Source organism: Neophocaena asiaeorientalis, unplaced genomic scaffold, assembly GCF_003031525.2.
Source record: "Neophocaena asiaeorientalis asiaeorientalis breed wild unplaced genomic scaffold, Neophocaena_asiaeorientalis_V1.1 scaffold192, whole genome shotgun sequence".
Classification (NCBI taxonomy): domain Eukaryota; kingdom Metazoa; phylum Chordata; class Mammalia; order Artiodactyla; family Phocoenidae; genus Neophocaena; species Neophocaena asiaeorientalis.
Window position 1 is genome coordinate 2,502,636 of NW_020185326.1, and position 9,330 is coordinate 2,511,965.

Consider the following 9,330-nt stretch of genomic DNA (forward strand, 5'->3'; position numbering starts at 1 on the left):
TTGGCTCCCTTAGTTTGTTCTGCTAACCTCTTCCCCAAAGATAATGGAAGATAAGTGTCAAAGGCAAATTATCACAGATCATAAACCTACAGGGTATAAATTGTTTTAATATATTTAAAGGGAAAATACTGTTTTTTTCACAAATACATTCCTAAGTGTTAAATTTTAAGACTACTGTGTTCAACTACAGATGTACATTTCGAGCAAGTCATTGACAAAGCTAAGAATATGCATGCAGGGGATGGTGAGCAAGATGACACAGCTGTTTTTGATAATTGGAATTTTGTATTTAGAGGTTACATTTTGTCAGCTTATGAATGGGCACAGGGTCCCCTTCTGGCCTGGTAATTCAATACCACTGGCCTCAGGAGTCCCTGTTTGTCGTTAGCTTGCTTTTGAATTACTTTGGCCACAAGTTCTGAGACAATGCTGTGTAAAACAGGAAGGGGCCGTCCTGAAGGGTGTTATTTGTGAAAAGAACTTGCTGAGTGCCTTCACCAGAGGCAGTAGAGTCTGCAGGTGAACCACAATAAATGGGGATAATTTTGCACGGCACAGACATGGGGATAATTTTGCACAGCACAGACATTACAGTAGTTGTCTTTATGATAGGAACTGATTCCTTGAACGTATAATTGAACTCTAAAATGAACTATGCCTCTATGCAGGTTTAATGAAATTTCTGAGGTTGCTGAAATTTGTTTTCCTTTTCCAATGCAAAATCTGCTGGTGAGGGGAAATATCTGACTGGTTTTATTATGGTTTATACATGAATAAATGGGATATTTAGTTCTGTACATAAATCTACAGTGAATACATACACTGGAATGAGAGACAATCATATTAGACCAAATCATCAGATCAAAAGACAAAGACATACTTTTCAGGCTTGAAAGTTCAAAGCTGACATGGACCCCTTGAAGGCCAGTTTTCCAACCATTTGCTGCCCTGGCTCAACCCTCCACCCCACTCTCAAATCCACATTTGCAGCTGGGTTCCCCTCACTTCCTCACTGCTGGGGATTGTGACAGCAAATTTAGTTCACCCATCCGTGGCATGGTCTGCAAAACTAACTCAAACCCAACTCCTTCGTTTTACAGAAGGGGAAACTGAGGCTCAGAGGGCATTTTAAAATAGTGTTTGTTCACTATCTTGAGACTCAGTGTAGAATTTTTAAGCACCTTATTTTAAGTCATTCATTATTGGGAAAATCAAACCCCTGTTACAAAGGAGAGAAGCCAAATAGGTTCAAATGAAGAAGCACTTGGAATTTCTGGATTTTACTGTGTATTTGGCATACATCATGCAACAGGCCCTCTGTTATCACTGGGACATAACCAGACCCGGATACCTTAAGGTCTAACAGCCTGAAGGGCATAGAACATTAGATTATTGAAGAATCTGAAAAAAAAAAAAAAGATGACACAGCTGAAGCCATCTCACACAAGAAACAGTTGGAGGGAGGCCTCTAGTGGAATCTGTCAGGCTCCTTCCTGTTTAACAAGTTCCAACAAATCTTTCAGCACCTAATTCTGTCAAGGCATTCTGTAAGGTGTTTGGACAGAGCTGGCCAATAGAAATATAATATGAGATACATATGTAATTAAAATTTTTTCTCATAGGCACATTAAAGAAGTAAAAAGAGGTAAAATTAATTTTAGTAATATATTTTTGATCCAATATATCTAAAGTATTATCATTTCAACATTTAATCAAAATAAACATTATTAGTAAGATATTTTATTGATACACTCTTTTTTGGTACTAAATCTTTGAGATACAGTGTGTACATTTATAGCACATCTCAATTCAGTCTCCCCACATTTCAAGTGCTTACCAGCCTCATGTGGCACACACACACACACACACACACACACACAGAGTCCGTGTGTCAAAATACACACAGTGGAATGTGAGCCATAACCCTATAGCAGGTTTTCAACCTCTTCCCCAGAAAGACCCAGAAGGGATGATTAACAATTCCAGCTTTCTTTTTCTTTCTTAAAACTAAGTTGAAATGCAAAATGAGTGAGGTAACCTCAAAGCTGTTTAAATGCATGGAAAGCGTTCCAGTACCTTAACTACTAGAGTTTACAGATATTTTGGACACAGTTCCCAACTGACAAAGCAGCATGTTCTCCACCGCCCTCCACATTTGACCTGGAAACAGGAACCAGGCAGCATATGGCTGTACTTTAATAATCACCAGCAAAGAGAAGTCTCATGTGTCATATATGTACAAACATCCAATTTAAAATAAATCTCTTTTACAAGTGAGTCTCTAGCAAATGTCACTACAGCAAGGACACTGAGAATCCATATTTATTGCTTTCTTGGAAATTTAGAAATTGTTTTTATGAGTAAATGAACTACATTCTTTCCTCTAAAAAGCAAGAGAAATTTATAAATTGTTTTTATGAGTAAATGAACTACATTCTTTCCTCTAAAAAGCAAGAGAAAAAAAATCTGTGGAATGGACTTTCTAGATCCTACCCTAGAATTTGAAAATGGGGAAATAAGACTGTCCCGTTAAAATAAGTCTATGAAATCAATACACAATCATCCAGATCACAGATTTGCGAAGTAAACTGTATGCAGTCCACACCAGCATCTTCCTCGGCAACATCTCCCAGGGAATATGAGCAATTTGAAAAGCAGCCCTTGCTGATTCACCTCCCTCCCTCCCCTAGTACCATTCCTTTCACTGCCTCACAGACACGCAATTGCTCCAAGGCCAGCATAATGGAGAGGAACAGGCTGAAGCTATAAACATCTCCAAAGCAAGGACACTCAGTTAGCAGCGGGCCCCCTCCACCACAGAAGCAGCAACAAGGAGGGGTGAGAGAGAGCTGGCAGTGTCCATATCAACACCCTCTTCTGGGAGCTGCCCTGGCTAGGGAGCTCAAGAATCAAAACTGAGACACAGGGTTCCTACCCTGAGAAACAATACATGAGTTTCTTGACATTCACCACTATGGTTGCCCAACTGGCTCCCTAGACTTACCCTTGGCCAAATGATCAGAAAACAAACATTTGATCATAATTTAGCTTCCCAGGATGATCTGCCGACGGGAAAAAAAAAGTGCTAATCAAAAACATGTATTCTGTTCACTTGGTTATTATATTTTCCACTCTATATGGATAACATTCTTGGTTTTAGACAATTTCTTGTGACTTTTAATTAACCAGTCCTTCAGAGCTCAATTTACTCTGGGGACACTAATAAGTGAATTTCTCATCCTGCAAGCCAAGAATCGGATTTTCCTAGGCAAATGCTTGCTTCCTGGGTCCTTGAAGCACCTTATGAACAGCCCTCTGGCCTTCCCAGAAATCTTCCTCTGCTTCAAGTATATTTTCTGCAAACTGCAATCTTTATATAAACTGGTCATTCCTATCTTAAAAGAGGCAGGAATTATTGGCAATTTATCTATATGCATCCTCACCCTGCCCTTGCCTGGAGACATTTCAATAAGCCCTTTAAATTCCAACTTTTTAAAGCCATGACACACTATCGCTACAGCCTTGATTATATGACATTCTTTTCCTTCCCCAAGAATTATGTATGACATTTTTCTCTTTTCAGTGGAAGTATATTAAAACGACAATGATTTTTTTCCATTATTTCTCAAGTTTCCTAGAGTACACAAACCAAAACTATAGATCACAATTTTATAATGGGTAGAAATGCTGGTTTTTAATCTGGGTGACTGCTAAATGGGTGTTTGCTATATTAGTCTCTGTACTTTTCCTAAGTTTGAAATAGTTCACTTTCTTAATGTGGCATTTTGAGTAACTTAATGCAGAGCTTTGCACATAATAGGTCCTCAAAAACTATTTTTTGAAAAAAAAATATAGTGTGAATGAATATAAATCCTCCAGTTCTCTTTAATATATTTGAGATAGATTGAGATAAGCAACTAAGATATTTCATTAATAACTATAGTAATGTAGCCCCTTATTTTTCCTTCTTAAGTAATAACAGAGATAAGTGAGATCTCTCTAAGAAAGACATGAGATAAGAGCTTCTGTTTTTATGTACGACTTGAACGTCCTATCTAATTGGGAAATTTTGTATTGAGAAAGTCGTTTGATATGAAAGTTTCTTTTTTATAAATTCCCTCAAAATGAAGGACTTGAAAATCGCAATGTCAAACAGGTACCCAAGGAGAACATGCAAGCGGGTGTCAGGCACCGATACCTTGGGTGGCGGCATCAGCATGGTACTCGGGCTCCTCCTCGGGAGGGCTCTGCAGGAAGTACAGCTGCTCGGGCAGCATGTTGGCGATCTTCTCCTTCCCCAGGACGTGGGTGCTCAGAAGGGGGCTGACGCTCCGTTTCACTTTCTCTCTCCTTTCATGGGCCATAATCTTTTTGGTCCGAGCCTTGATGTTCTCCCAGCACTTCTTCAGCTGTTTGAAATCCCGCAGCGACACGCTGGGCTGCGAGTTGTATTCATGGGCGAGCGCCTGCCAGGTACGCTGCTTGAGGGCAATAGTTCGCGCGTCGCTTTTCTTACACTCCAGCACATACTTGTACTTTTCTACTAAAGCCAGCAGGATGCTCTTTTCCAATTCTGAGAAGTATTTGGCAGGTTTTATGATTTCGTTGTTTTGCATTTTCCACTACGTTTCTCCTGGCTGTTAGCTATCCTGGAACAGGAAGTTTGAAACAATCAGTACCCACTCCAGCAATAAACAAGTCAGCGAATCACTCACGCTCTATCCCTGACTTGATTCCCTGGTCTGAAAACGGTACTTTCTTTTCCACTCATGTTGAATTGTGGTATTCTCAAGAAAACATTCAGAAGATTACAAGGAATGGGGTTTTTACTTAAAAGTAGATTTTCAGGTAGGACCTTTGCTGTAGGTCTTGACCATTTTGTGATTATCTGGTACAGGACAGCAAAAAAAAAGTTGAACATCTATGTGGAACTCTAATGTGTTCATTTATTTCTGCTTAATATTAAGGAACAGATAATTCCCCAAATTCATGTTAGGCAGCTTTTAAACTAAACAGGTCTCTCAAAGTTTTGTCACAGCTTAAGACAAGATAAGCCACTGTGTGATCTAATACAACAGATAAAGTAAATACTACCAAGATTTCAGAATCATCCAGAAATCACCCCAGAAGATCTGACATTTCCATCACTATGTCTTTCACCTTCGTTAGGTCCATGCTCTTAGAAGAAACCTCAGTTTCTTTATCTTAAAAATGAGGGAGTCTGTGATCCTTAAGGTCTAAGGGCCACTTTTATTTTATTTTATTTATTTTTCTGTTTTTTAAACATCTTTATTGTAGTATAATTGCTTTACAATGGTGGGCCACTTTTAAAAGTGTACAGTTCTGTGTAAATAATTAATATAATTTCAGAAGTGCAAGGGCCTGGACACTTTAGAGCTTGAGTCCAGTGCCTCTCTTTTCTTTTTTCTCCTGGACATTTCATATAAATGGAATAATTCAATATGAGGTCTTTTGTGCCTTGTTTCTTTCACTTAGCATAATGTTTTCAAGGTCTGTCTATGTTGTAGCATGTATCAATACTTCATTCCTTGTTATTACCAAATGGTATTCCATTTTATAGATGTAGCACAGTCTATATCCATTTACCAATTAATGGATTTTAAAAATTGAGATATAGTTGACATATAACATTACATTAGTTTCAGGTATACCACTTTATTTATATATATATATACACACACATATGGAAATGATCACCACAATAAATGTAGTTAATATCCATCACCACACAGTTACAATTTTTTTCTTTTAAGATCTATTCTCTTAGCAACTTTCAAATATACAATATAATACTATTAACAATAGTCGCCATGCTGTATATTACATCCCAGGACTTAACTTACATTATAACTGGAAATTTGTACCTTTTAACCACCTTCACCCATTATGCCCGCCCCCCGAACTCCCCATCTCTTGCAACTACCAATCTGTTCTGTATCTATGAGTTCTTTTTCCTTCTTCTTCTTCTTTTTTTTTTTTAGATTCCACATACATGTGAGATCATACAGTATTTGTCTTTCTCTGTCTGACTTATTTCACTTAGCATAACACCCTTAAGGTCCATCCCTGCTGTCGTATATGGCAGGCTATCCTTCTTTTTTGTGGTTTAATAATATTCCTTTGTGTACCTATATACCACATTTTCCTTATCCCTCTTTTCAACTGAGGGAACTAAACTAAGGGCCAGTAAGGTGAAATGGATTGTACAAGATCACAAAGATGGTGACTTCAGAAGTCAAGAACCTGGACTGCCCTGATAGTTTGGTAATCTTTTCTTTAAACACACCAAATAATAGCCATTTTTTAACACATATTCGTTTAAAGTCTTTGTTCACATATTATAGTAAAAGTTACCAATTTTATATTATTTTAAGACTTTGAAATGACATTACATTTTCTCCCTTATCGTTATTACAGTCTACATACCTTTTTATATTTTTAATAAACATTGTATATATTTAACATACATAGTGAAATGATCACTACAAATAAGCTAGTACTACAAATTATATATCTCCTCACAGTTACCTTTTATATGCTTCATGAGAGCACCTAAAATCTAGTCTCATCATATTTCCAATATTCAATACAATATTATTAGCTACAGTCATCACTCCTGTACACTAGATCTCTAGACTTATTCATCCTACATAACTGCACTTTGTACCATTTGACCAACATCTTCCCGTTTCCCCCACCCCCCCATCTCCAGCCCCCAGTAAGCACTGTTCTACCCTCTGCTTCTGTGAGTTTGAATAGCCTGGTATTCTTAGTATCATTTCACAACTATCTCTTGAGCTCTCACCTTGGGTGACTCCAAATTACTCAACCATGACTCCCTAGGTCATCTTGCCATCCTCCCCAGTGCTGAGCCAGCATCTTTCACACAATAAATGCTTAATAAATGTCTTATTCCACTGAACCTATGTGTGTTTTATGACTGCACAGTTTTCCACATCTTTTAATCACAGGAAACTTCCTACAAATTAATCTCTCAGTTACATTATGGCAAGAATGTTGCTAAGCAACAGAGAATGCAGCAATAAAGCAAGCGTTGCATGTCCCCTTCGCGGAAAGGGCCGACATGCCCAGTCCTCCTTACATTCTCTAAGCCTCTGATTTTTCAGAATAACAGGCAAGCATCAAGATACTGATGATATAGTCCATTTAAAACTGACCAACCGGGCTTTTCTGGTGGCGCAGCGGTTGGGAATCCGCCTGCCAATGCACCGACACAGGTTTGAGCCCTGGTCTGGGAGGATCCCACATACTGCGGAGCAACTGGGCCCATGTGCCACAACTGCTGGGCCCGCACTCTAGAGCCCGCGAGCCACAACTACTGAGGCCCATGTGCCTGGAGCCCGTGCTCTGCAATGGGAGAGGCCACCGCACCGCAACGAAGAGTAGCCCCTGCTTACCGCAACTGGAGAAGGCCCACACACAGCAATGAAGACCCAACACAGCCAAAAGTAAATAAATTAATTAATTAAAACAAAAGAAAACAAAAAAAACCTGACCAACCTGTATTGAAAGAATTAGAAACTAACTTGAAAGGAGTCCCACTGGCCAAAAACGGGACATTTGAACAAGGGTGATGGGTACACAAAGATTCATTAAATTATTCTCTTGATCTTTGTGCACACTTGAAAAGTTCCACAATACAAAGCTGGGGGGTGGGGGGAGGCTGTGACTTTTAAATTTATGGTACACTGATTTAAAATCACACCATTACAAGTCAGCTCTTCACCTACTATGCCTGGGGAGGGGTTACTATTGTTGTAAATAACTGAAATCTGTTAGATCTGAGGCTGGAGGGGACCCAGCCAGATCAGAGAGCCTTGAAATAGAGGCCAAGGAATGTAGGCTTTACATGGGGGCAACAGAGCCTGTTCAGGGTCCCCCACTATGTACGACCTCCTCCCAAAAGTTAAAGTTAGTGTGATCAGTGTCTCCAGATACAAGGTACCTCACATTCATCATGGACACATCAGTATCAGAAGTCGAGAGACTTAGACAAGTCAAAGGTGGTTTGGCCCTCAGGTCTTGGGCAAAGAGAAATGAGGGGGAATTTATCTTTGGAGATGTGTCCCTGTACCCTAAATTATCAGGCCTACGCTTCAGTCACGTTGCTCTAATGTTCCTACAATGATCCAATCCAGGCCCCTTCTTCCCCAAAAGTCCAAAATTAATTTTTGCCTTCATCAATACTCCTATTTCCTATAAATCAGTGTTCCCAAACTGAAATTTATTAACACACCCTCCCTATAATATATCTCTTCTATATGATCTCTATCTGCCAAGATGACTACATTCAACTTTATATTCTATAGTTTTTATTATGAAATCAATAGGTATACTGAATGTTCTTAAACTACACAGCCCCCAGAGCAGATTCTGATCTGAAGCCCATCCCAATTCTTCTGCCCCCAGAAGATGTCTACCCACTCTTTTTAAGAATCACTGCTGGGGCTTCCCTGGTGGCGCAGTGGTTGAGAGTCCGCCTGTCAATGCAGGGGACACGGGTTCGTGCCCTGCTCCGGGAAGATCCCATATGCCACGGAGCGGCTAGGCCCGTGAGCCATGGCAGCTGAGCCTGCGCGTCCGGAGCCTGTGCTCCGCAACGGGAGAGGCCACAACAGTGAGAGGCCCGCGTACCGCAAAAAAAAAAAAAAAAAAAAAAAAAAAAATCACTGTTATAAGGATTGGGAATCTGATTCACAAATGAAAAAGGGATTGTTCCCTGTTTCATTCTATTAAAGGTAATGCTATTTTATACATTATATATTAATGCTATTTTATACATTATATATTTTTTCTTTTTAAATAAATATTTTTTATATCCTTATTTCAAGATAAATTCCCAGAAGAGGAATGGTTGCCACAAAATATAAAAACACTCAAGACTTTTGTTCCATAACCATCTGCCCTCCAGAAATGGTGTACTAATTGACATGCCCACTTCATTGACTTCTGTTGTTAACATTTTTTAAATCTGTGCCAACTGTGGAAGTGAAAAAATGTCCCTTCATTGTTTAGTGATATATGAATTGCAGCTCTCGGCAAATAAGCCATACTCTGCCTGAACAAAGTCCCTTTGATACTTAGTGGAAATGAAACTACATGGAATTAGTTCCAAGCAATTTAATAATTGTTCCTCACAATGTGTGCAGTACCACTAACTGCCACCAGGTGGTGGTGGGCTGGGGGGTTGTCTAAATTCATAAGGATCTTAACTTAAGTGCGGCCAGTTAAGTCTCTAATAAGAGCAATAATTACAATAGCAGATTTTTTTTTTTTTTTTTTTTTTTT

General features: G+C 39.1%; 1 protein-coding gene across 2 annotated transcripts in view; it reads right to left on the reverse strand.

The window, feature by feature from the left end:
• The window catches only part of TMEFF1 (transmembrane protein with EGF like and two follistatin like domains 1), a 135,521-nt gene that overhangs the window by 116,980 nt on the left and 9,211 nt on the right, over positions 1-9,330 (reverse strand). For both annotated transcript variants that reach the window (XM_024734461.1, XM_024734460.1), the window contains exon 2: positions 4,199-4,649. In XM_024734461.1, the coding sequence (XP_024590229.1) occupies positions 4,199-4,616 (418 nt within the window). In that variant the 5' untranslated portion in view covers positions 4,617-4,649. The remainder of the gene's footprint in view (positions 1-4,198; positions 4,650-9,330) is intronic.